Genomic DNA, 27439 nt, shown 5'->3' on the forward strand with positions numbered 1-27439 from the left:
CAATACACGAAAGTTTTTTTTTAATATTTAACTATTTAAATTGTTTACTCAAATATTGTTTCAAAAAAGAGAAAAATAATTTTAAAAAACATTGCATTTCGAACACCTAAAAAAGTGCGTGTAGCGAACATAATGAGTACAATGGAAACATCTTTATGTGTCTTCAAATGCTAGCCAAAATGATATTGCATTGTAACGAATATATTAAGCAGGTACATAATTTAAGTTTATGTCTTCTGTGATGCTCTGAGGAACCATAAAAAATGTATATAACAAGTGAAAAATAATAAAAAATTGCTAACTTTATGGATCGTTTTTGAACTTATTTTTCAGACTTTTCTCGAAAATGTAAACGTAATTTCCCAATAATTCCTGGTTTTGAAAGTTCTAAACATCAATTCAATATCATTCATGCAGGTATGTGAACAAATTCTTCAGGATGCAAGATTTGTTTCGAAATCTCGCTAAGGCTGATCTAATTTCAAACTCTTTTTATGTACATTGTAATCAAAGTTAGCCAAAGGGAGGGGGGTGAAAAACAAATAACACCGAGACCAAAAAAAATAAGAATATCTTTGATAAATGTTTGTATACAAGTTACGAATATATTTGTAACTTGCACTCGAATAGATGTTGAAAAATAACCCTTTATTATTGTTATTAATCATTTTGCTTGCCTTTTGACGACACTCTAAATGTAACTGAACTCGTTTATTGCTAAATTCAGCATATACGCTGTAGAAAAACCAATAATATTAACAAAACGATTTGAACTTTTTTTTCTTCCCCATCCGATTTTCTAGATTTTTTAAGGGGGAGGGGGGTGACATAAAATGAAAATAAGATTTGTTACGGCCTGATTATAATCAAACCAAAAAAATCACAAATAAACTGCAAAACTGATCGATTTGCTTTTATGACAAAAGCAGTTTTTTTGTTCTAAAAAAATAAAAGAAACATAATATTTTACTGATTTTTCGATATTCTGATAGTAGGTCACTCTTACAACTACTTTGGAAAGAAAATCATTAGTTCAACTACTGAGTGCTTGGCGTTTTTCGAATAGTTATGGAGATCGACTAACTTTCAGCTTTACGCATGCCGCCTTTATTTCTAGCTTGAAACTGATCTATTCTTCCATTGTATTCTGAATACCGCGGACACGAACAGAGCGAACATAAGAGAAACCTGTCAACAACCAAAAGAACTCAGACATGCACTACCGCTTCGGCAGACACTAAGCGTGACCCCAAAGACTGAGTATTTCTACAATCTCGAAACCAAGTTTACAAACATGCAAGTGAAAAAAAAACGCACTAAGTATCAGTATGACTCGTATAACTCCCTTTGTTATCATTATTGAACAAGACGAAAAACGTATATTCAAGTATGTTTTATAATTAAAAAATATATATATATATATATAGTTTATAGTTTTAGTATAATTGCAATTTTATTTTAAATTCCGTTAAACCCACCAAAATAGACTCAACTAGTTCTGCACTGGAGGGAACAACACGGTCAAAGAGCAGGTTGCAAAAAAGCTAACCAGCATTCTTACGTGTGAGCCGACAGAGGACCGAAAAAACAATGTAGGTAGATACTTAGGACTTACATAGTGCATACGATCTGTGTCTGTAAGCTTTTCGCACCAAACGATGCGTGGATCGGTTGTAAATAATGTGGCAGAACTTCATCACAATGACGCTTGTTTCCGGATATCTAGATCAGATGTTACCGTCCGATACCCAGCTAGATCGGACTGAGTTACGTCCATGTTTAATGCTTTACTGATTTATTGCGTTATTGAGATAAAAGGCGCTGTTTGCCACTTATTCTAATTTACATTTCTGGTGTTCTAAAATATATTGACCTTGTCGCGGATTAAGGCTTCTCAGTGTTCAAGAAATATTAGGTAGTTGAGTAGACGTGGTTAGTATACAAGTATATTATTAAAATAAATGATTATATCTGGGTCTAAAATTAAGAGCACAGATTGATTTTGAATGATAAAGCATTGCTCAGAAACCATTGGTTGTACATAAAAAACTGTCTGAGAACGAATTGTAAGGGATTGATAATGTTTTACTAAAAATTACAATCACAATGATTGAAATACTTACTCAGTCTAAATCGAAAAGTTTACATCTGTTTACAAGTTATTTTGAAATAATTTGAAGAAAATTAAAAAATAAGCACTTAATTTTTACAACAATTCAAAAAATGATTAATTTTTCTCCCAAAGTTATTTTTTTGTTGAAACTTGGCAGCATTCCCAAACTTTTGATAAAGATTCTGGATGGAGGAATATAAGACGAATTTTTACTTAAAAGTTTTGAAGTTTTTAACATTTTCAAGAATGACCAAACTCTCTTCTAAATTAGTTTTAGAATTACATAATACGCATGAATTCCTTTTAATTTGAAGACATTTGATCGTATGGTCAGCATTGGTTTGAAATCGGTCAGCATCTTTCCTTCTTTCAAGTTCAAACCTTATCGCCCGCAAATTTGTTATTTGCATTTCTAAGCGGAAAGTAAATAACCAAACCCAAGCAACGCATTTGCCCATGGTAATGTTTAATAGCTTCTCTCTCGCAGAAAGGTACTGGAAAATCTGAACAGAAAATAAACTATCGAAAAAAATGCAACACAATGGATCATTCTTCACAGCAAGACATTTCAAAGTAACGCTCAGTCTACCGCAGTTTCTGTGTAACAGTTTGCCTCGGGATCTTGACCATGATTTGAGACACTTGCCACTGACACTGAACTAATTATCATTCTGAAAAATTTTCAATTTATCGATCCGACTTTTTCGATAGTTTCAGTGGTTGGGTTTGCTGCTACCGGTTTATGAAACTTCGTAACGACAAAAAACAAACTTTCGAAAGATGACTATTATTAGCTTGTTTATTTTCGATATCCGTTCTCATGTGCACACACCGCAAAACCATCATTAATCATGTTTTTTTTAACTCTTGTACCCTCTAGCATGCTACCGACGAGTGCTAGCTGGAAAGCGCGTTGCTCCACAGTGGTTCCGGAGGACACTGATTTGCGAACGAGTTGAAGATTGCCAACGCGAATGCGGTGATGAGCGACGGTTTCCCTGTGAAGGCTTCAACTATCGGTATGTTTTTTTTTCCATTGTGTAAAACAGAATAAATAGAATTCTGCATAATAATCGTAATTTTCTTGATACAGACTGGACCCAACAGGGCGAGGGCAAGGCGATTGCGAACTTATCGATCAACCCCTGTCTCAGATTGACCTGTACTCCAGCCCTCACCAGCGAGACTCCAATTTAATTCGTGACCCAGACTACGATTATTACGAGCGGGATCGTAGCGCGTCACCTTTGTGCCGTACAAATTACGGTTGCAAGGATTGTGGGCTGAAACCATACCGGCCACCTTTTGATTTTATTCGGCCAACGACTTACCGTCCACATGCCGAAGGCTACAAACCATTTCACCCGGAACGAATACCATACGAGGAAATACACTACAAACCAATGACCTCTGTAAGCAAATACCGACCTCCATTATATGATCGTGAGTTCGATAGGTATGGCTCTAACTTCTATCCATCAGCGCCCCTTCCTCCTAGTGACGCATTTACACCGTCACTTCCTTATAAACCACAATATTCCAGTGAGATCGATAGGTACGGATCAGCAGATCAAGATCGTTACAAACCGCCTCATCAGGGTATCTACGGAACCGGTAGTTATGATCGTTACGACTACTATCGACCATCAATGCCGTATGGACCAATGCCCGAGGATCACCGGCCAGCTCCTCATCGACCTCGGAATCCGTACGAAGATCAAGAACCATCACGACCACCAACTTCCCCTGCTCACTACCCAGCTCAAAGTGAGAAACCTAACGGCTTCATTCCATACTTGATTGGACAGGACGCCCACAAGAACTGGGGAGTGTATGGTGGATCATACGGGCATAGTGGCACGGACTCCTACAAATCTGTTTCCGACTACTGGGGCTTGAGAAACGAAATCAAACGATACGACGGTCCATCATTCAACTACTTTGAACTAAGAAGCGATCATCATCTAGATGACAACAGCATCTACAGCTATGGAGGACGGAGGTACGGTTTTGATGATCCGAACGCGTTAAGCATTCCGGATCACCGTCCCGATCGAAACCATTTCGGTCAGCAGTGGAGCAGAAGACCCGGCTTGGAGGAATGTTCAGTTAAATCGAGTGAAGGATTCCGACTGCATAAAGGTGTTGTGAAGTACGCTTTGAATACACCAACCGTCATCGAGTGCGAAAGAATGTGTTTCTCGGAGTCACGTTTCCGGTGCTTGACCTACAGCTACCGGTACTCAACGGTTTCGCGGGAAAATTGTTTGCTTTGCGATCGACCATACAATCTGCTGGACTTCTATGCCGATTTAGAACCAGACCGGGACTATGACATTTATTCAATGACCGACGATCTCAAGGCTTGCCAGTCGGAATCTCATCCACCGGTTCGGGACTTCAGTGCTCGTAATGTTCATCACAGAGAAGCCCTTCTTGTGTTTTTCATTCATTTTTTTTCGTCTCTAGAATGCTTTATTCGGACAATGGATTCATCGCGGTTCTATAAGGCGATCATTCGCGACTCGCTGATAGTTCGATCGGTTGGGGAGTGTGAACTGGAGTGCATTAAATCAGTGAAGTTCACCTGTAGAGCGTTTACGTATAGTTTCGGCCCTCACACAATCAACTCCGTGATCGATAACTGTCTACTGTCGGACTGGCCGGTCAGAGATATGGACAGGGATCGTCACTTGGTATTTGACGAAGGGTTTGATGTCTTCGAGCGTGCCAGCTACGGACAGGGCTGCGAGATTCAACCGATTATCGATGATAAACACCAAAAGAAATGTAATTCGTTAATGAGATAATGTGAACTTATCAATAACATTGCTTTTTTTACAGTCTGCTATCTCGGGTATGGGTCACCTGCTAAGTTACTCTCGTCAGCAATTAAAAAGGTGATTTCTGTGAACACCGAACTGGACTGTAAGAACGAATGCATTCGTTTGAGGGAAACTACACCATTCAAGTGTCTTTCATTCAGCTTTGGGTTAGTTGAGATTTTTTTCTATAGCACTTTGAAAACTATCAAAATTAACTTGCAGGTCACAAGCATCAACTTACAACTGTGAAATGTCAGATCTAGATCAAAGTGAATTGAAAATGGGTGTTCACTACGCGCACACCAACAATCGCGACTACTGGCTTTTTGCGTGGAATCCATTCGATTACACGTGCCGCGATAAAATTATAACCATCAGCAGTGGCAGCAGCGGTGGAAATCGCGAGAACCACGACCGTCGGATGGATATATTCCGAGAACCGGGTAAAAACAACAGCTCGTCTGATTGGAATTCACCTCCTAACTTTATCATTTTGCTACCGAACCAAGCCAATAACAAAACCCAGCCTAATCCAAAGGCATCCTCCAGTCACAGTAACAGAAACTCTGACATGCACGCTCAAGCTCAACCACAACCGCAAGATCAAGTTAACGATCATCAACAAATGCAAAACTCACGAGAGCAAAAATCATAAGTTTAAGCTTATAGTTGTACCAAGAACACGTTTTACACAATCAAATTCTGCTTAATAACCTGAACCATCTCATCACACCAGTGCTTCATTATTTAAGTCATTCTCTATCAGTAACCCTCGTCTCTACTACTTTATATATTTGTTGTCTTTCTATTATTCTTATGTGTACCATGTGATCGTAACCACGCGCTACGTCCTGACTCCCTGTTTTGCAACCCTCAACCCCGCCCAAAACCAACCCAACCTGTCCAAAACCGACCTCTGTAACCGAAATCAAACAAAAAAAAACAACAGGTGATGGAGCTTGGCGCCAGTACACCGTGTCGGGGAAACCCTGCCGCTCTGGTACCAAGTGCGAGCGCAACAAGGTCACAGGGTTTTACTCGTGCGAAATAGATGGTGGTGAGGTTGGTGCGTGGGACTATTGCTGTAAAACCGATCACCCTTGTGGCTACTCGCAAGGGTTCGAATACCCATGGTAAGATGACCCTGTTTCTATGCACGCCGTTTTCTTTCTTTCAGTCCCTGTTTTGCGTTGTTTTGTTTTAATGTCTTAATTCTACTGTCCATCAATGTTGGTTAGTATCAATGGCTAGCTGGCGACAGATCGTGTAGGTTCTTAGCCACTTGTGTATTGAATGTGTACTTGTAGATAGACGTAGTCCGGTGGGTGCATTCGAACAGATTTGTGTCAAATATTGTGTCTGGTTTTTTGCAAGACGGAAATCGGTCATTGTGATCATTGTTATGATTCATATAAGGCTTATCACTGCGAGATCAACATTGTTTAAAAACTGAAACGCCAGAACACAGTCACCCTCAGAATTAGTTTTTGCTTTATAAACAGTTATTCGAGAGCTTTTGTTCAGCATATACCGTACAGATGCTAGTTATCAAAAGATATCGAGAAATTATTCAAAGCACATAGGATAATGTATCATGATCGGACCAATTTAGACTGTTTTAGCTTTTCATGTCACATTTTCACCATTAATATTACATCACAGATAACAGAACAAAAAACTCCAGAAATCGCGTGTAAGATTTCAAAATCTTACTCGTTTGGAATGCTAACGACATCTTTCTGCAACTGGCGACTTTAACTACTTTAGTGATGGCAGCGCTGGATTATAGCAAAAACATCACATCGAGAAGACTGGCATCTCTGGATTGATCCCATACAATTGACAAGCGTCAAATCAAACAGCGCACTTCATCTATTGAAGGTGGGAGTTTACTATGAAAGTGCTGGTAATTACATTGCTGCGAAGACAGAGTGTGCGTATGCGGTGGTCCAGCCTGTGCGTTCTGCTTGCATTCGCACCTCCAGCACACACACTAGCATACGTCAGTTCCACTTTGACTCAAAAGACTGCGCTGCCAAAACTGTCGCTCAATCTCAGGCAGAGTTCCCAGTCTTCTTGATAAGATGTTTTTGGTTATAGTCAAAGCTGCCAGACGCATGAAAATTCTCACAGATTATAGAGTCACTGTGTTTGCAACGATATCATAATCGTTGTTGCCAAAGACCGAGTTTACCTCTGCATCTCTAACGACTACAGCGGAAAGGAGGGTTACTTTGTCACCGTGGTAAGCAAAATAACAGTTTTGTCAATTTAAGTCAAGCTATTAATAGGCATATTGCGGTTAGATCGAAGCTTGATAAGGTGCCACCCGCTTTTTGTAACGTTTCCGTGGAAACCAATAAACAACAGCTATTGAACTAAAAAAGCCGTTATTCAACAAAATTGTATATTGGGAGCTGAATTAGATTTCCTTGAAGGAATTACTGCATGTTCGATTGAGATATATGGGTTGTATAATTGTATAAAAAACCTGCACAAACGCATTATAACGGCATTGTATGTTGCCTAAATCAGAAATGAATTTACTAATCATTACGTCAGTTTGAGATGTAGGATGGCTGTACTATCTCTAACACATCAAAAACAGGTTACTTTCAACGTGCAAGACTCAACTTTTTTTTTAAGGCGGTTATAAGTAAACCTATATACAGTTTTCAGTTGAGGCAGATTACAAAACTATCGAATCTGCGGTTAAAAAGCATTCAATTCAGTAACTTGACAATCTTAGTAAAATTGGAGAGATTAAAAGAACTAATTTAGAATGGAAATAACAGCTTTTCAAGATATTGTTCAAGTATGCTGTACAGTGCATGCAAATGGGCGTTTTTGTGTACTTAGGTATTTCGTCCATAACAATGATCAACAATAACTTATCAACAACACAAATAGCATTGGATTCAAATCTGTTGAATGTTCGTGAAACCCCCTGAAACAACACTTGACAGCAGCTTACACATACCAGCAACAAGATCTATCTTTTTCATCCAAAAAAACAGGTGCTTCGTGGGCGATGCTCCCGACCAGTGGCGAAAGTGCAGCGATAAATACTTTCCCCCGAAACACCACCAGCAGCAGCAGCACCCCAATGGGCTCTCCGATGGTACGCGTTATCAAGACAAGAATAAAAAGGGTGAAATCTATCAGCCACCACCAAAACCCGGTGGACTAAGACACACGGATGATGTTACGGCACCCGCCGAACTTTGGCCGGTCACTTTCCTGTACGACAAGGGACCCCCGATGATGACGGGCAACAAGAAACCGTTGGCGTCGAATGCAACCGAACTCAGCAGTAACGTGATCGACTGTAAAAAGGACAAGTGCTAGTGATAATCGATGAAACCGTGGAACACAACAAATGCTATCATACCGATGGTGTTAAATCAAGGATTACCATTGAATTATTCTTGTAGCAGTAGTAGCATTTAAAAGACATGAGAGCAATCCATGGAGTACATGAAAATACTGCCAAATTCTATTCTTTCTGAATTAATGTTTTATTATACTAGCGTTAGAAAAAAAAACCATTGCAAGCTCTTGCCACTTTCTTTAATCATAGCTCATTGTCAATGATTTTGTCTTTGAAAGTTAAAGACTTGAAGAGAGTTGGCAACAAAATTCATCAAATCACGATCTATTTATTTTTAAGCTAACCGTAAAATATAATTTTAATTTTAACGTAGCTTTAGCGATATCGAATAAAAATTTGAATTTATCTCTATTGAAAACCGCAATTTAAGATTTTTTCCTATTCAATATGTTCAAAGAGATGTCCGAAAAGTCTTATTTTACAGGTAAATATTGATAAATGTGAAGATTGGATTGATTTCTATTTAGACTACTCGAAATTGTAAACTTTTAATGATTCATGCTTTAATAAATTTTTCAAATAAAATTCAAACCATCTGTTCACACTTTCTTTCCGTTAATTTTGGAAAGCTGACTGCGGGCAATTTTATCGAAAAAGAGCAATCCAGCTGCCCGTTCGATCGTTTCCGGCGGCACCTGGAACATTGTCAGCGGTGTCTGTTCGTCTATTTTTTGATTCGGCAGTACGTACGCTTCCATCTCCAGTCGGTGATCGGTCGTTTCCATCACCACCACCTTGTAGAAGTGCGTCGGAACGGCCACATTGTTAACCCCAATAACCTGATAGCGTACATACAATTTGCCATCGGACTCTTTCCTAGGAAGATACAGCGGTCCGGTACAGCAGTACACGTTCGGGTATTCTTTGGCAAGTTTTCTAACGTACCTTTCCAGGCTATTCCATTTATCCCGATTAAACCCAACGCCGACCTGTTGAAATCACGTTAATCCTATTGAGCGGGAAACAGAAAGATTCAGTCTTACTTGTGGTGCCATGTTAGTTAAGAAAAATGTTTGCTCGCAGTGCTTTTGGTCTGCTTTATGATTACCAGCGGCAGCAAGATGACCCCGGTCGAATCCCGAACCCTTGTAGTCGGAATTGAGAGACCGAAAAAACGGATGAACACTTTCGTCTGGTTTGAAGTCACACTTCGATCGATCTACGGCATCGTTATGCTTGACTCTGTCTGCGGTTAGGTGCTCAAATACCCAATGAGCTACCCGTGTTCTCCGGTCATATGACAATACATAATCATCGTACGACCTCACGTTGTCTAAACCTGGGAACCCAAATTTCATTATTTGGCCAACACGGCTCACGTTACTCTGCACCAATAAATCACCACTTGCTGGGATGGGGGAAGCGGCAGATACCGTTCCGAAAATCGGAAGGCCCGGTTTCGGTTTAAGCTTCTGCTGAAGATAATCACCAGCAGGTGACTTTACGTAATCATCATTAGAGCATGCTTGTTTATTCGTCCGTTCTATATAAACACCAGCGAAATAACTTCCGATTCCAACAGAGCTTAGCAAAAGGATTCTCGACATTGTATTTGAAGACATTTATCACCTACTTAAAATTACTGCAAGCTAAAACTATTCACAACAAACCTCTGAGCCCTACTGAACCCGATGGAATTAAACATAAACAACACAATGCTAGATATTCTGATACGGATACTGATCATCTGTTTTTGACATTACGGTCCTTTCCATTTGAAATTGCACTCAAATGTTTTCCCCGTTTTCCCACTAGCAATTCGCGTTGACTGTGTTGCTGATATTTGTTTGGTTTCTGCGTGCGAAAAAGAGAGAAGGAACTATTTTTACTTTTGTCATCACGCACATTTTGACAATTACATACGAGAGTTCACGTAGGTGCGAACAGCCTTCGAAATCTCTTTCAACGCGAATAACCCGAATGAGCAAGATCGATCCGATTTTTGCAAAATCGATCTTTTCGGGTCGATCCATCGATTTTTTGAAACGATTTCTTTGCGCGCGATTTTCTACTGAATCGATTCTTTGAATGGCAAGATCGTTTTTTTTCGCCTGAAAATAAATGTGTGCAAAACGGATTGAAAACAATAGTGATTGGATTTATTGTTGCTTACGTAATCTGCGACCGAATTCCGAGAACACTTTTTTTTGAAGAGAAGAAAATTTCTTCATTGATAGTATACAAAATTTATTTCTTCTCTCCGAAGAAGTGTGTGCTCGGAACTCGGACACTGATCTGAAAAATGTGTCAAGTTTTTACGCATTTCAAATGTTTTTGTTGGTTCAAACAATTGTCTACGTCCATGACAACATTTTTATAAGTATGTCTCCACCCTCACAAGCACTGTTGCCAACTGTACAGATTTATCTGGAAATGTACAGATTTCCTCGGGTTTTTCGGTACAGATGAGTACAGATTTTTTAGATGGTTAGAAAGGATTAGACAAAACTTTTTGGTCGACTCTACAACGATACAATGGATGGGATCTTGCAATCCACGCACTTAGAATTTACTGCCAACTATCGATAATTTGCTGCCGAGAATGGCACCACTCGGTTAAAAAACGGCAGTTGTTACATGTTTTCGTAAATCTCGATTTAACCAAACTAAAATGTTGGTACAAAATATCCGAAATACCAGTAGTGTTGCTGAATTATGGGTTTCATTGTTTTTTGGCTGAATTTTCAGGAGATTGAACCACAATGGCACGGTAATATGCATTACCGAGCCCCATTCTAAAGTGAGCAAAAGTTTTATTGAAAATCGAGCTAGTAATTTGGAATTAATATTTACTGAGTCAACGCAGTCCCAGTTTTCTCTAAACAATTCACGTTGAAACTGTATAAATAAAGAAAATAAAAACGAAAAAATAAAGAAAATAAAAAGAAATAAAAAATAAATAAGAAATTTGGCTAATGCGCATGCGTTGTGAAATATATCAAGGATTAGGGGTGGGTGAAACGGCTCTTTTGCAAGAGCGGCTCTGAACTGACTCATGGTTCACAATGATTCACGAGCGTTGACAGTTCGTGTTGTTTCGGTAAACTTCGGGTTCGCGCGAACCAAACAGTTCTGCTGCGCCCAAAGAACCGTGGTTCTTTTTCGTGAGCCGTTCGTTCTTTCGCTCTTTTCTAAGAACCGGTTCATATGAACGGCTTGTGAGCCGTTCGCCCATCCCTAGCGAGGATGAAAAGAACGACGAGACAAGTTTGCATCTCGAACTGAATATAAATTACCGACCACAAGACCGCCTCGAAAGTTTGACATATATTGTATACAATCATTACTAACTGATTGGTGTATATTGGGGTGGCAATGGACTTTGACAGTTTTATTAAGAAGTAGTGTTCAATGTTTCGCCCTCACGAACAGTTAGCGAAATTTCGATTTTTTGGATAACACCCGACCTCGACGTTTTATACATTTCTAATAACCCGTTCACATGATGTAATCAGAGTCTATGTTTATAGGAGCCCCGCAAAGATGAAACCTACACGCTCATTATTTGTTACTCTAAAGTGAGTTAGATATGACCCATTTTTGAAAAAAGTGGAGGTACCCTAATTTGAGTACTTTTACGGTTACTCACTTCTGAGTAAGGGCGTCATACGTCAAAAACTGAGTAGAATCTACTCTGTTTATGCAAACCAGGAATTAACGAAAATGAGTACAAGTTACCCAGTTTGCCTAAATTTGGAAATTTGATGATTTCTGGTTTTTGTAAATCTGACTCAATAAATAAAATAAATTCAGAGCAATCAAAATCATAGATTTATTTTTCATCGAAACATTATAAAAGTTTTAAATCATTCACGTGCCTTTATATAATGCGGCAACCAACCGGTTCACAGTTGCCCGTGAACTGTGGCTCATGTTTTTGTACAGTACGCACAGCAGAAAATCCGTCATCATCCGTCACCAAACACTGCGAAGGATTTAAATTGTATCGATTGCATGTATTGGGCACTGTACATCGATACAAATGTTTCCGTTCATTATCACGAATAAAAGCCCGACTTAAAACGGCATCGCAGGACACACAACATGCGGTTGTTCATTTTGAAGAGATGTTTTTTATGATTTCAAATCCTCGGCAATAATGATGTTGGGCTGAAATTGTTATGGAATATTGTTACATGTTGTTTGTAATGTAATTGATTAGGAAATTATTGATTTGATGAAAGATCAAATACTTACTGCTAGCAAACGAATAAAAAGCGACACCAATTGTTCTTCGGAAACAGATAATATCGCTGTTGAAAACTTTTGACATATACATATATTCAGGGGTGAGTAAAGATCATGGATAATAACTCAAAACTGAGTAAACATGGTAATTATGAAAATTTGGGTAAATGTTACTCAATCATCCAGTACCCGATAACTCACTTTTTGACATTTTGCATAAGAATACCAAACTGAGTAGATCCTAATCAGATTAGAGTTAAAATAAAGCAGCGTGTAAGAAACCAAATCAGTGTCAAACGAGGGTACCAATCGAGCAATGTAAATAAACAAGGTGATAATGTTAGGAGTGGATGAAAAGTGTTGTAATTGAGCGTAATAAAGAATATGTGTTTTTCCGAAGTTTTACTTACACATATTAGTCCAACAATAAACCTGTACACTGGTTCACTTAAATTTAACAAAACATCACCGGTGTAATCTTTCAAAACTGTGTACCTTGTGAAGAATTTCAAAAAAACGATATCCGCTTATGCATGGTGAAAAACAGAACTGTAGTTCTTGGCAACAAACGGCACAAAAACTGTGTTGCCGAAACGATAGATTTTCTCTTCGCGCGACTCTATATAAACATTGACTCTGGATGTAATATTGCTCATCTTGATTTCAAATCCCATACTCCAAATTTTCCGTGAAAACTAGACGTATGTATGTTTCAAGATACGCGATATCACGTGATATCTGCTATAGTGTGAACAAGGCATAAGACATTTGGCACAAAAAAAAACTATTACGAACTGTTCAGAAGTCGAGAAAGTGAAATTTAGACTAAATACTCCTGAATTCCGATTGAGCTGAAATTTTGCATTGCATTGGATATTGAATTTACCATTTTGGATATTTGCCAACATTATTTCATATTTGCTACCTCTGCAAGTGCACTTTTTTAAAAATTGGCTTCCGTAGGGACGTTGTTTACTATCGTTGTAGGTGTTTACTATCGAGAACCAATTTTTTGATTTCGGTAGAAAAGGCATATGCGCTTATCCTTCAACTATGAGTAGCGGGGTACTCGTTAACTCAAATATTGCAAAAGTTGAATTAAAAGTTCGTGTATATGCCGTGCTGCATTCTGTTCTGCATGGTGTCGCGCTTGCCATTTTTGTTTATTTGAGTTTGTGCTGCGGATGTTCGTTTTTTTTATGAATTGGGTTGTTCAGCTATAGCAGTTTTTTTCTATCATCTGAAAGATCTGAATTTTCTAAGTAAAACGTGATTTAAAAAAATTCTATCATTGCCCTTCGCTTTTTACGATTCACGATTTGAAACTGCTTGAAATTTGCTCGAAACCGCTACAATGACAGTTCGCCCATCTACCAACTGTCATTGTAGCGATTCAGAGCGAATTTTTGTTTTTTATTTAAAAACCGAAGGTAAATGATATAAAATTTAAAAAAATCACATTTTACTTAGAAAGTTACACTCGCTTGGATGGTATATATAAATCGGAAATCCGTGAATAGCGTGTCACGGATCCTGCTGATGTTGATAATGCTTTCACGTGCATTATGTCCGCGGTTCCAAACTTTCTGTCAAAATTTCGTTCATGAATCAAGTTAACAAACGTCTCGTGAAATGGTCTATGGGATGAGCGACAACGGAAACTCTTAGTAGAAAAAAAAACGCCAAAAGAGTACACGCGGTAAAAGAAGATGGCATTAAACTAAAAAAGCCGTATCGTTAGTAGATGTTGTGAACGAAAACTCGTTGCACATGATTGATAAACCAGAAAACGCAAACAAAACAAAATCTCCATGAATATAGCCAAAAAAGGTCGTAAAAAGCTCATACCGAACAAAAAACGATTTTTTGTTGAATCGATTTTTCTGGCTCAATTTTTCTATGAATCGATTTAATTGATCTTGATTAATCGATGCAGGAGAATCGATTTTTTTTTTCAAAGATCGCCCATTGCTGTTTTCCACAAATGATGCACGCAAAATTCCTAGTGTATGTACACGCTTATAAATTTTTGTCGGTTTTAGTCTGCCAGAATTTATGGTTTCTGGTTATAATTTGAATTTGACTAAAAAGTAAACAATAAAAAGCGTCTAAAAAGTCGTGTGCGCAAAAATCTACCCAAATAAAACCCCTCGTATTGCTGAATGGTAAAGTGTGACGTCGCTACCGTCGCCGTGGAGCGAACGGCATATGAAATATATTTCAACGTCAGTACCAAAGGGAGTGAAAAGTACGTACACTGATGAACATACAGGTTTTTTAGCGACGGTAGCGACATCACACTTGACTTTACCATTTGGCATGACGAGGGGTTTACTTCGGAGGATATTTCGTGGCACACATGCACAATTTTACACACTTTTTTCCGAGGGAATGCCTTTTCCTATCCCTCGCTGTACATTTGACAGAGTATAACATCGAAGATACAAAAACGTCAAACCTGATACGAAAACGTCAATGTCGGTCGGATTATTTTCATTATTCTGCTGTTACGGTTGGGGCTTAGCCCTTGCGCTTCTTAAGTAGACACAGTGGATCTGGTTATTATTCAAAAAAGTGATGTAATCTAAGTAAAAAACTCTTGCAAACACAAGCAAGAAAACAAAAAAGAGCAAAAACATCAGATTTGACGTTTCTATGTTGTACTCGATGTTATAACTCATAGCACATTCCCTCGCTTTTTTCAAACTGTTAGCTCGTCGCTTGCTAGTCTGTTCTCTGTGGTTATATGCAGGGAACCGAAAAAGAAAGTGAAAATGATTCAAAGTCGAAAACGAGGGGTAAGACAGTGAGTAAATTTGAGGTTTTCCGAGTTTTTCTGAGGAAACATGAAAAATAAAGAGCAAATCTGAGTAACTCTCGTGTCTCTGAATATCCATCCTTAAACTTTTTTTCCACCGCAAATATACACATGAATGTTGCTCGGTCCCATCGTTCATATATATTTCTTGCTTTCAAGGTAATCAAAGATGTGAATCATCTGGAAATTTCGGAGTATTATTGAGTAAATTAGAGTTACTCCCAATCATAAGAGTAACTCCGATAAAAGCTGTCTCGCCCCTCGGTCGAAAAGGACTACTGCTCTTTTTTTTGACTTCTACAAACATCGTCCAAAACGGAGTCAAAGTTGCTCATGAGTTATTATTTACGAGCGTGGCAGCGTTTTGACGTAAATAATGCACCAGCTCACAGCATAGAGATAAGTGACTTTTCACATACGCACACTAGGAAACGTGTAAAGTCTCTCTTGTTTCTTCCAAACTGTAAATTATCGCATCTCATTGTTGGTCAATTCTAACTGAATATCGAAAAAAAAACAACTTGCGACATTCGATTTTTTTACCTTATGCACAATGCGCATAATGTCGCATGTAGTGCGTTGGGGAAATGGTTTTCAGAATAATAAATCGCTCGGGTACGCAAATTCGTCAATTCGTGAATAAATGACACGACATGAAAACTGGTGAATAGTAGCGGAGGTTGACCGGAATGAAACTGATGAACACACTTAATTTATCTCGGCAAACTTCCCAACAGCTGATCAAGCTCGACGAAGTTTTTAACAAATTTTAGCAATATATTCCGACGAACATTCAGTGAATATATCAATCTACCGTAAACCAGCCGAAGTTCTTGAAAATTCTCCCGAAAACTTGTAGAACATTTTACTGAATTTATCAGGTGTTGAGTGCTCGGCAAAAAAATCTAAGTGTGAATATTCGCCTCTGGTCCACCTGTGCAACATGTGCACTGCACAGGTACCCTATTCCCTAATATCCGAACATATGCAATTGGGTTGTTTAGCTATATCAGTTTTTCATATCATCTGAAAGATCTGCGTTTTCTGAGTAAAACGTGATTTAAATAAATTCTATCGTTGTCCTTCGCTTTTTAAATCAAGATTTAAAACTGCTCGAAATCGCTACAATGACAGTTCACTCATATACCAACTGTCATTGTAGCGATTTGGAGCGAATTTTAATTCTTCATTTAAAAACCGAAGGATAATGATATAAAGTTTTAAAAAATCACGTTTTGCTCAGAAAATTAGACTCTTTCAGATGATATATAAAAATCGGAAATCCGTGAATAGCTAAACAACCCAATTGTTGAATTATATAATACCCTGAAGCAAGTAAACATACGAGCGAAAGCCTTCAATTTAAAGCATCAAACACTTAGGTTTGATTTTTTTCTTTCATTTAAGGAAAAAGAACTCAAATAAATATTGCCAAATGAACCACGCGACGCCACTCTAATAATATGACTTTCGCTGGCGAAAGTCAGTGTCCGCTCCAGCTGTATATAGGAACTTTCACGTAACAATAACGTGAGAAATATTTTGAGTGTAGTTTCCGGGTAAAAGCGAAATTATTTTTAATTTGCTCTGGAAACGGCATGAGTCATGAATTTGGACAATTTGTTTTGAAGTCCCACGCACCAAATTGCCGAGAAACTCAGAAATCATGCGAAGTATTTTAAGAATCTTCGGCAAATTAGAGAATTTCACCAAAGGAAATTTTAAAGCTGTCTGATTTGCGACATTATCACAAAAATCACCGAGCTCGATCGGCTGTTAAGAATTGCTACGATAAATGAGGTAACCAACTGTGAAAATAGTGTAAAACAATTTTGTGATAATTTTACTCACTGTCTTGCCCCTCGGTGAAAACTTTAAAATTTGATTTTCTCAGTTCTCTCAGTTCATTGCTAATGTAAGATTGGTCCATTTGAAAAATCACGCGAGAAATCTTGGCAAAAGACACCAGTAGGGTTGGCCTTAACAAATCGATCAACTCGACAGTCGGTAAAATGTCGTACACCCCGCTTACAACTCTTGTTTACATACATTAATGTCATTTCATGTGAATAGCAAGCGCAGGAGAATTCAGAAAATTTACGTTTGTTTTCTTTTAGTTATACCTAGATAACCCGGCGCTTCTTTGAACAATTATTGCGAAGAGGTATGTAGATTAAAGATAATCATAAAAGTGAATGTCTCCGGTATTTTGGCTGGCATTGTTTGATTTTTTAGAATAATATCAATATTGCGATTGCTGGTCTACAAATGATCAGCAACATAAGTCATCCGAAGTAATTTGTGTAATAAGAGCTTATCCGTTGACTAAATCGTGCATTCAGATAAATCCGATAGCTTTATATTGATAAGGAAACGATTGTCGTTTTTTTAAGTTCTCACTTGTGAAACAGATCTAAACATTCACCTGACGTTTTTCAAACATCAACGATTTGTTTAAAATTAAACGATGTTTTGTCAGCTACTGCACGAAAGCTCACAAAAAAAAACTGTTAGTCAAGAAATGTTTTATTCAACGTCTCCTTATATAAAATTTACCTCACACTGTTTACCAAATTAGTATCATCAAACATCTCATCCAAAACAGAATGGTTTTTAATTTTCCACAACTAACCCTGGGAAGATAATTATGTTTTGTTGTCCGTAAAAGGATAATTGTGCGTCAAATTGACTCCCGACTTATGAACAATTGAAAATGTTATTTCTTCTTCATAAATTATCCAATGAATGATCATTACGGTGTTAACACATCGATAAATAACAACCAACACATTGTTAGTAAAAACATGGGCAATATAACTGAAAACGTGGAGTCAAATTGACGCAGACTATCATTTTAGGAATAAATAATAAACACATGAACTGCTTACTGGTGCTAATTTAAATGCTTGGTTAAAAAAAAAAACATTCGACAATTGGTCGGTGTTAAGTCAGACCGGACCAAGTGACATTTTGATCATTCCGAGAAAAACGAGTTTGAAGTTTGTTGCTCTGGGAATTTTTAAGTTTTCAATATTTTTGCGCAGTTTGATGTTATAAGTTGGAGTAACTCTCTAACTGTATCATGCAATGTGAAAATTGAAAAAAAAGAATGCCGTGAGTTCAAAAAGTACAGGTTTGTAACTGATTAAATGTACTTGGTCCACTCTGATTGAATTAAAGAAGAATCAATCATGACTTGGTCCATTATGACTGAACAACTGACAAATAATGTTAGTCCATTGATCGTCGAACAATCAAAAAGTTTTTAATCTACATGGTTAGCTTCTGCGACATCAACAATTATTTAAAATAGTTTGAATAAACTTTAAACTGTGTTTGTTTCAACAAATCAATGGTAGAAGCGGAATGTTTTAATGGAACAAAAATATGGTTAATTCACTCAATTGAGTTATTCGTAATCATCCACTTTCTCTGCAACTTTGGCCAAAATTGCTGTAGAATTGATAATGGACTGGATGGTTTCCTCGTGTTTTGGTTCTGGAATTTCTGTCCCGTTTGGATGTAGTGATTCAAGGATAGCTGCATGAAAAGTTGGCACAGGTTCTCCATTATTGATTAGAAAATAATATTGAATAGATATTGACAACATGCTTTACACAATTAAATGCCAATCGAATCAGCTTCTTCTTGTATTAATATGAAAGGTCTTCTCCAAACAACCGCTTGTGTTGCCTTCAGCTTCGTAATTTCATTACGGGCATAAATCTAATTAGCTTGCATAAAACAGCAACAAACGTACACTTACCACTTATTTCAACCTCCTTAGGGTATAATTCATTGGTAAAATCATCAAGTTTTAAGTCAGTATTGCTTATGTAACTTGAACTTCTTCCGGAAATTGTGGAATGTTGTGTCACCCACACAAATGACTAACGTTTCTTATTAACGTGTTCAATCAGAGTGGACCATGTACATTTTTCTCATTTACTGGTAAATTATACTTTTTCGACTAACGGGCAAAGAAGCATTCCGTTAAGTTGCCAGATAGTGTTGAAAATCATTAATGTTGACTTCAAACCGATGCTGTAAATTCTGATAATTACAACTTTTTTCTGCATAACACATGGTTCACTTTGTCTGCACACTATAAGGCATGATATCAGGTCATGTTAGTGACAGCAATAAACGGTCCAAAAACACATTCGAAACCACGGCAGTGCGTGAAACTTTACAGATTCCGATGGGGGGTGAGTGAAAGAGTTCTCTGATACAAAGAAATCTGGAAAAACGCTTGAAAATTCTTCCGTTCGTTCGCATTTATCAATAGCTGACCGAAGGCAGTCTCCTTCAAAATAAACACTTGGTCCATTCTGGCTGAACACTGTAATCGCTTTTCATTGGTCATGCAGACAAAAATCATGCTGTTATTTCTGCTGTTTTAGAGATAAATAAAATCTGATTGTTGTGTGATGTAGCTTAAGAAAATATCCAATACTATCGTTAACTCGTTTTTTTCAATTTTGCGACTTGGTCCGGTCTGACTTAACACCGACCAATTATCGCTAGCGCTACTATTGCTTACAGCTCGACAATTGCCACTGTTATTAATTATTTCTTTCTGTAAAAGATAATTTGCTGCACCATTTCGAGCAACGAACAAAAATATGGCATACCAATCGGCAGTCGATGACATTGAAGATGAAATTAGCTCGTGGGGGTATTCGACGCCCCTATCCAATTACCAACGGTCGGCATGCTCTCTAGAAAATAAACCGAGAGGCCGTGGTCGTGGTATCACTAATCCCTGCCACATGGCAAATATACGACTGGCTTCCGAAATTGGCGATATGAAAGCACACGCCATTCCGATGGGTCACATGGCAACAACCGAAGAGCTTCTAGCTCAGTCAGCGGAAAACGAAATAACGCCGATGCTTCGCCAGCTTGGAATAAGCGGCCACGGTCAAGACATCTCTAGCAAGACTACTAGAAAAAATCCGAAATTGGAAGATGAAATTCGCTTGGATGGAAATTTGCCCATAATACTGAACGGCGACCTCTTCGAGAGTAATACCACTGGCGATAGCGATGATGGTATAGAAGTTACGGAAAAATTTGATCCCGCGCGACCCTTACACGAACAATTCAGTACTATACCCGAGCTCAGTGCAATAGAAAACGATTGTAGTAAAACTAGTGCTGATACAAATCCACTAAAGAAAACTAAGCCGAACAAATCCAAGAATATTCCTTCTGATGATTCTGCGCTAGGCACTAGTACCAGCAGTTCATCTACTCAAGCCGCCAAAGAGAAAAACAAAACAAAGAAGAAGAAATGGCGTAAAATGACCCCGGCTGAACTGACTGCAGCACAACCGACCCTCGATCGTTATGAAGAAAATTATTCCATCGGAGTACACGATAATGCGATGCAAAGTGTTTATGCACCGAGACAATTGCATGGTGCCAATGGCTTGAAAGGATGGTCCGCCCAATACTGAGATGAAGGCTGAGCAGTTCTATTGGGTTTATAAAATATTTCGATCATATACGAATATTTAAATTTTTTTATCTGTTGCATGATGTAAAATATATATCGAAAATGTTGATGAATATTTATCTAAGTGAAATATCACAATTCCGTGTTTCTCTATTTTTCAGGTCAACCCACCATGTCTTCCTGTTCCACCTACGAAGGTATCGAAGACGAGATAAGCAGCTGGGGCTTCTCGGTGTCGCTATCAGATTTTGAAAGATCTCGACAGTCCGAGGAAAATTTCCAGCTCAGGCGAAATGGACTGGGTGCTGGACGAGGAAGGGGAATCATCGACAATAAGTACATGGAAACAATAAGAATGGTCTCGGATATCAATGCGTTGAAAGCCCATCCTTTCCCCATGGGACACCTAGCTACAACTTCTGAAGTTCTGGAAGCTTCTCCCGAGAATGAAATAACTCCACTGTTACGAAAATTAGGCGTTTGTGGTCATGATGGGCAAATCAGTAGTCGCACCACAAGACAAGTGCCTGAACATAACGAAGAAATTCGGCTGGATAGTAAAATACCGGTCATACTCAACGGTGAACTATTCGGCGCACCTCTGAGTCATTCAGGCTCTGATGCGATAACTAGCGACAGTGACGAACCATATGATCCTAAAAAGCCACTGCAGGAACAATTCACGACAATTAAGGAATTTGCTCAAGCTGAAAGGTTAGAGACACCTGACAGTGTCATTCACCTCAGTCCGGAGGGCAAAAATAATTCCACATGCCCAAATTCTTCCAAACTAAGTTCCTCTACGGTTTCGATTGAAATATCATCTCATTCAACGCCAGCAAACGATGACAGTTCATCCGCAACGAGTGTTACAACCTACAGCACTGGTGAACAGTACTCGAATGACCAGTGGGACGAGGAACCGCTGCTCAAGAAAAAGGATCAAGTGTACACACCGAGGCAGTTATATCAAATCAAAAAAATGCACACTTGTAGAGTGTATCCTGTAGCTTAATTATAAGTGGTGTGTATTTCCAGATTTTCGAAAGCTGGAAGAAGATTTTAGTGTCGGTAGGATCGTTGGAATACTATACAGTTTATCTCAAATAGCACAAACTGGCCAACATAGCTTCAGTTTATGTTTTATTCATATTTCAATTTGTTATTTAAAAAATCAGTTCAGTTGTTGAAGAATTATATCAGGATTATATGTTGTTCCTGTATCCTATTCAGGACATTATGTCGAAGAATCAAATCCAGTTGAAAACTTTGAATTCAACTTTCTTCGCTTTCATTTTATTGGGCCAAATAGGATAGACGGTATAGGAAACTTATTTAAAAAATATCGAGGTATGTCGAGTCATTTTTCATCAAAAGCATGAACAGGGATGATATAAACTGAATTTGTTAAGTAAAGAACCGACACTCATATAGTGAATTTCTTTATTGACACTAGCTGCTGCCAAAACCCTTCTTTATTTGTTAGGTTTTGACCCACCTGGTAGCACCTCTAAAGCACACTGAAATTTTATCAGTTTCAGCACACCACCGCATGGGCTTAGTTCCCTAACAACTGTATGGCATCTCTTTCTTACTTGCATCGTAAATTGCAATATCGTTTCATTGTTCCTGATAGGTTGGCACTGGCCCAGTAAAATAAAGAAATTCGCTATTAGATTTTATTATCGAGTATGTTACAAACGATTACCAAGATTCCAGCAGCTAAGTACTCGTTAGAAATATCGGTAGTCCATCAAAATAGTAAGATGAGATTCTTGGTAACATTTCACCGCGATACCCAAACGTTTATACAAAATGCGCTTAAAAAATGTTAAACACTTGCTAATATCTGAGAAAATGAACTGCCATTTGTAATCCATTAATACAAAAAATAAAATACATTACTAACATTTTTATTTAAAAACGGTTCAGTTTTAAAACCAGAAACTTTTTGCTACACTTACCAACCGCAAAAATAGCGCGAGAAATAAAAAAAGGCTCATGCAATGAAGCAATTACTACTGGTATTAAGCAATTCGGATAGTACTTTTTCGCAAAAACAGTTAAACACAAATTATTTGCGGAATAGTTTGATGTTTTTCTCTATCGAGGTTACAATATGTGGTGTCGATGTGAGTTATTAATCCTACGAAGACGCTCAGAAGAAAGTAACACCCTACTCAAATTAACAAAACAAAGTACTAACTATGATTATGGCTAATTTTGTATCCTTTGTAAATCGATAAATTGGCTGTTGTGAGCATCATTATCATGCACTTCAGAACTCAAGTAGACTCGACTCGACGAATGGCTCGTCGAAGCTTCTGTGATTCGGCCATAGATTCAGTACCTCAACTATTCCATTCGCGTAAAAAATAATTTATTTAATAAAAACAAATTATAATTGAATGCTAGCGTTTTATTTGGTACAATAATGAGGTGTCAGCTTCTTGCGTTAAAGGAAAATCTACGAAATCGATCAGCAGCAAGCAAACAAGTCTATAATGCATCCTATAATCTCAGTATCGAGCTGGTAGGAAGCATCGTTCTGAAACAGTTGTCCTTGGGAATAAGGAGGAAACCAACAACAACAGTAAGAATCTGTTTCCTTAGCGTTTTATTCACACAACTTAATTATCGACTACTGCCAGAGTAAACTCATAACCGATAGTGGAGGCATTCCTGCTTCTGATCCTTTCCGGAATCCTGCAAGGTGTGAAACATTTTATTACGTCACCACCGGTTAAGGAATGTGCTAGCGACGACTTACCCAAATACAGCACAGTCGGAATGAAACCCCAGTGGAATGTGGTTTTAACAATTTCAAAAACCACACCCAATCGTTCCTTGGTATCTGGAGACAAAGTCATTGTGTTTGTTTTGAAATACTCAAAAAATGCCTTTATAAATTTCGAAACAGATCGCGTTTCACATACGATGTAATTTTGTTTGATAATTTTTGACAAAAGTACGTAAACAACACGCTTCAAAAAAGTAACTTATATGCTGAGTCATTTCCATTCAGTTTCAAATAAGGGATATTCGTATATTACGTAACGCGGAACTTGGCAATTTCCAATATGTTTCTAACCCTAATGCGCTAATGGACTTATGAGCTGAAAAGAGTTGACCGTTCTTGCGACCTTGGTATTCTACTTGACGCTAAGCTCTTCTTCACCTGCATCATGCCAACTCAATATCAAACGCGACTCGACAGCTGGAATTTATTGCAAAAACTGGCCGTGATTTCGAATACCCACATTACTTTACTGCCGCTATTCGCATAATAGTCCTATGTAAAAGTTGCGAGTCTTATGTAAATTTTGCGAAAATGGGTCCATTTTGGCATGTTTTTCAAGAATAGCCATTAAAATACTACAAGGTATACAGCCCTAAAGTTGTATAAAATGGTGACGTGGGACTAAACACTGTAATTAGGGGATTTTTTGTTACAAATATACAGAGTCTGCAGACAGAATCAATGTGTTTGCTCAGCGACTGTACGTATTTTCATTTTCAGCATCCCTGGAAATCAATTTTTGGAATATATTCAACAACACTCGAAAGAATTTCATTTATATTTGGCGATATTATGCCTGTAGTATTTTTTTGTGCAAAAAATATGTATTTGACAAGGCACAAGCATATCGTGCTTGTTGAAGAAGCACAAAAAAATTTCTCGTAATGCGTCAAAGTCAGAATTAACTCTATATCCTCAAAAACCAAATCCATTAATACTCACGTTATCATAATGAATGGTTTTGTCTTATTTAACTCCAATTAAACCAAATCTATAGTATGGATCTTACTTTCAAAATAATATGGAAGCCCTTACAAAGGTTCATCAATTGGCAAACAGAAGAAAATATTTTAAACAAAATCATTAACAAGTTCCAGAAAAAAATCGAAGCAATCCACAATTACATTTTTTTTGCTTGACAATTTTTCTCATTTGCCTACAACTACATTCGCTGTATTACGAAGACAGGAATATACGTTTATTATGGTAAAGCTTAGAAGAATCATATATCATCAAACAATTTTGAAATGTAAAAGAGATTCTGTATGAATCTTACTAAATGAACAAAAAAATCACAAGCATTTGCAGGCTCTTACTCTTCTATAAATGTATATATTAAGGAATTTACTCTTTCGATACTATCCGGTCACGATTATTTAGTGAATATCAAAGTTAAAATTAAATAAATATCCGTTGCAAAAATTTACAATTCATGTTGAGTAATTTATGGTAATCATATTTATGAGATAAACTTTCAATCACCATCAACAGCAGCATTGCAGTTTTTCCTCAATTGCATACGAATAGAAATGTACGAACAAAAGTGTACCACTGCAATACGAAAAGTACCGCTGCAGTACGAATAGAAGAACCGTTGAAATGTACGAATAGAAGAGTACTACTGCAATCATAGACGACGAGAGACCTGCGGTTCTTTAATCCACTGGTACTGTTGCTTTTACCGGCATGTTTTCTTTCAAGACATCAGTTTTTATTAGGTTCTTCAGAACCTAACACGCAGGTTTGGAAATTGTTCAAGGATGGGTATTGTTTCAAACTTTTACCTTCGAGACATCATATTAGTCTAAGCTCATGGAAGCAAAAATAAATTGACCTATTGGGACGGGGACACACTGTCAATTTTTATTTCGAATTTGATAAAGGGAATATCACAGGGAACGGATGGTGTCCATTCACGTCGTCTGTGCTAGGAATGCTCGCATGTAATTGGTTCATTATTCGCGTAAATTTGTTATTGAAATTTTCATCAATTTTACCGCTTAGCAATGAAATTAGAGTGATAATTAGCATATTACAAAATTTTTATACATTTTATCTATCCAACAACATATCGGTTATTATAATCCATCATGTGGTTATGCTGTTATTAACGTTTGAAATTTGACGCAACATTTGCCCGTTTCATTTCCAATTTTACAGAATGCATCCCAGTATAGTAAACAAAGACGTGTCCCACGTCAAAAGTAAGGTTTGATTTCCACAACCTCGATTTGAATGGCTACTCTTGTAGAGCATGTCAAAATGGAACCAAAAACAAGCAAAGCCTTGGTGCTACATTCCGATTCAGAACTCGACCTTCTGTTTATTATACACAGACTTCGCAGCCAACTGTTAAGTGTACAAGACAATTGCGGGGCTAGCGTAACGATCCTACTAACACTAATAGTCTCTCCCGAACCGGGACTCGAGCCTACAACGACTGGCTTGATAGGCCAGCATCGTACCTCAAGACCAGCTGGGGAGTCTGCCAAAATGGAACCATTTCCGCAAAAAACAAGAAAACAAAGCTTTGTATTGTTCCCTAGTGCGACCACTATTTGAAAATTGTAGTTTGATTTGGTACCCTCATCAGGTGTCTGCGGATCGAACGTGTTCCGAAGAGACTTGTTCGACTTGCATAATGTGATCTTCCCCGGTTGTGATCCGTAACACTAAGACAGATGTGACAAAATCTAGCAAGCTGATACTGTGGCGGAAATATTGAATGACGAAATAGATTCACCGACCCTTCTATTCCAGCCTGCCATTCCTCTCAACGTTCCTCACGATTAACCTATCACACACCGCATTCCATCGAACATCGTTCGAGTTAAACGAACCGCTGCAATCAGGACCTACTCGAGCGTAGAAGAATTTTTTGGGTTTGCTGATATAGGCAATGCTGCCGTAAGTTTATGAATAAGTTGAACAAATCTAATATTTTGTAGACTTGACTATAATTTTTACTAATTATCAGATCAGATAAATTTTAATAAATAAAATAAGATAAAATAAAATGTGTGTGAACGAGATAGCATATCACCGCCACTTTTTATACACCTTTGTCTGACAGCAAACAGCAGGCATAAATGAGTCCAGAACATGAGCTCATTATCATTTACTTTTATTTTATTTATCTATTTTTATAAGATTTCCCAAGTAACCAGTAAGCACTAAATCATTGCTCTACAACAATACTATATTTGATTACAGAATTCTGGGAAAGAACTTATTCGGACCTAAATGCTTGTATATACATATCTGATATAATGTTAAAAAGGCGAAATAGCGAGCTGATAAAGTGCTGCAGATGGCAACCATTGATTTGGAGCACCCATGAGATTTCTCTCTTCTGACATGTGAGTTAAGAAAACAAACGAAAAAAAATTTAGAATCTTTTTTTTTTATTATTTTTAATAGAGGGGAGGGGGGGGGGGGTAGTGTAATGTTTGTAATGATTTATTTATGTACTAATATCGATTCAGAATTAATATTGTGTGTTCTGCCAGAAATGGTGACATTTCAACACTATTATATATATATATATATATATATATATATATATATATATATATATATATATATATATATATATATATATATATATATATATATATATATATATATATATTATATAAATATATATATATATATATATATATATATATATATATATATATATATATATATATATATATATATATATATATATATATATATATTATATATATTGTTTGGCTATTCACCAGAGGGGATTCACCCAAGTAACCATAAGCATTAGGAGAGAGCATTTTATTAGCACTGATTCAGCTTTGTTAATGCCAAATAGCTATCATGTTTTTG

The 27439-nt window shown here is 37.5% G+C and overlaps 4 protein-coding genes across 7 annotated transcripts in view; 2 read left to right on the forward strand and 2 right to left on the reverse strand.

Annotated features, from left to right (window-relative positions):
- Positions 1–8687, forward strand: part of LOC129730357 (uncharacterized) — a 62058-nt gene extending 53371 nt beyond the window's left edge. Inside the window, exons 6-12 of one of the 2 annotated variants that reach the window (XM_055689637.1) lie at positions 2994–3132; positions 3207–4522; positions 4583–4903; positions 4958–5105; positions 5161–5381; positions 5888–6071; positions 7956–8687. In XM_055689637.1, the coding sequence (XP_055545612.1) occupies positions 2994–3132; positions 3207–4522; positions 4583–4903; positions 4958–5105; positions 5161–5381; positions 5888–6071; positions 7956–8286 (2660 nt within the window). In that variant the 3' untranslated portion in view covers positions 8287–8687. The remainder of the gene's footprint in view (positions 1–2993; positions 3133–3206; positions 4523–4582; positions 4904–4957; positions 5106–5160; positions 5382–5887; positions 6072–7955) is intronic. The other variant, XM_055689638.1, reaches the window with a different exon arrangement.
- LOC129730358 (endonuclease G, mitochondrial) lies at positions 8445–10099 on the reverse strand. 2 transcript variants are annotated; one of them, XM_055689640.1, is made up of 3 exons: positions 9313–10099; positions 9215–9258; positions 8445–9145 (listed from the first exon to the last, which is right to left on the reverse strand). In XM_055689640.1, the coding sequence occupies exons 1-3, from the start codon at positions 9889–9891 to the stop codon at positions 8869–8871; spliced, it is 900 nt and encodes a 299-aa protein (XP_055545615.1). In that variant the 5' UTR covers positions 9892–10099; the 3' UTR covers positions 8445–8868. The 2 variants fall into 2 exon arrangements, with proteins under 2 accessions (XP_055545615.1, XP_055545614.1); XM_055689639.1 differs by having other exon boundaries at positions 8448–9258; positions 9313–10096.
- A 7265-nt stretch (positions 10100–17364) lies between these two features.
- LOC129731440 (uncharacterized) lies at positions 17365–23205 on the forward strand. Of its 2 annotated transcripts, none has more exons than XM_055691442.1 (2): positions 17365–17499; positions 20958–23205. In XM_055691442.1, the coding sequence occupies exon 2, from the start codon at positions 20969–20971 to the stop codon at positions 21809–21811; it is 843 nt and encodes a 280-aa protein (XP_055547417.1). In that variant the 5' UTR covers positions 17365–17499; positions 20958–20968; the 3' UTR covers positions 21812–23205. The 2 variants fall into 2 exon arrangements, with proteins under 2 accessions (XP_055547417.1, XP_055547418.1); XM_055691443.1 differs by lacking the exon at positions 20958–23205 and adding an exon at positions 19924–20903.
- LOC129731441 (mitochondrial import receptor subunit TOM7 homolog) lies at positions 23201–23779 on the reverse strand. The gene is made up of 2 exons (XM_055691444.1): positions 23567–23779; positions 23201–23502 (listed from the first exon to the last, which is right to left on the reverse strand). Exons 1-2 carry the CDS (start codon positions 23664–23666, stop codon positions 23438–23440), a joined length of 165 nt encoding a protein of 54 aa, XP_055547419.1. The 5' UTR covers positions 23667–23779; the 3' UTR covers positions 23201–23437.
- Positions 23780–27439: the final 3660 nt, after the last annotated feature.

The sequence above is a fragment of the Wyeomyia smithii genome, chromosome 3 (genome assembly GCF_029784165.1).
Source record: "Wyeomyia smithii strain HCP4-BCI-WySm-NY-G18 chromosome 3, ASM2978416v1, whole genome shotgun sequence".
NCBI lineage: Eukaryota > Metazoa > Arthropoda > Insecta > Diptera > Culicidae > Wyeomyia > Wyeomyia smithii.

Excerpts from the sequence above, each read along its gene's own strand:
- LOC129730358 (XM_055689639.1), bottom strand. The coding sequence starts at position 9,891 with ATGTCTTCAAATACAATGTCGAGAATCCTTTTGCTAAGCTCTGTTGGA. Across the intron at positions 9,259-9,312 it reads TAACTAACATGGCACCACAA|GTCGGCGTTGGGTTTAATCG; the intron begins GTAAGACTGAAT and ends TGATTTCAACAG.
- LOC129731440 (XM_055691442.1), top strand. The coding sequence starts at position 20,969 with ATGTCTTCCTGTTCCACCTACGAAGGTATCGAAGACGAGATAAGCAGC.
- LOC129731441 (XM_055691444.1), bottom strand. The coding sequence starts at position 23,666 with ATGACTTTGTCTCCAGATACCAAGGAACGATTGGGTGTGGTTTTTGAA. Across the intron at positions 23,503-23,566 it reads TCCGACTGTGCTGTATTTGG|GATTCCGGAAAGGATCAGAA; the intron begins GTAAGTCGTCGC and ends CACACCTTGCAG.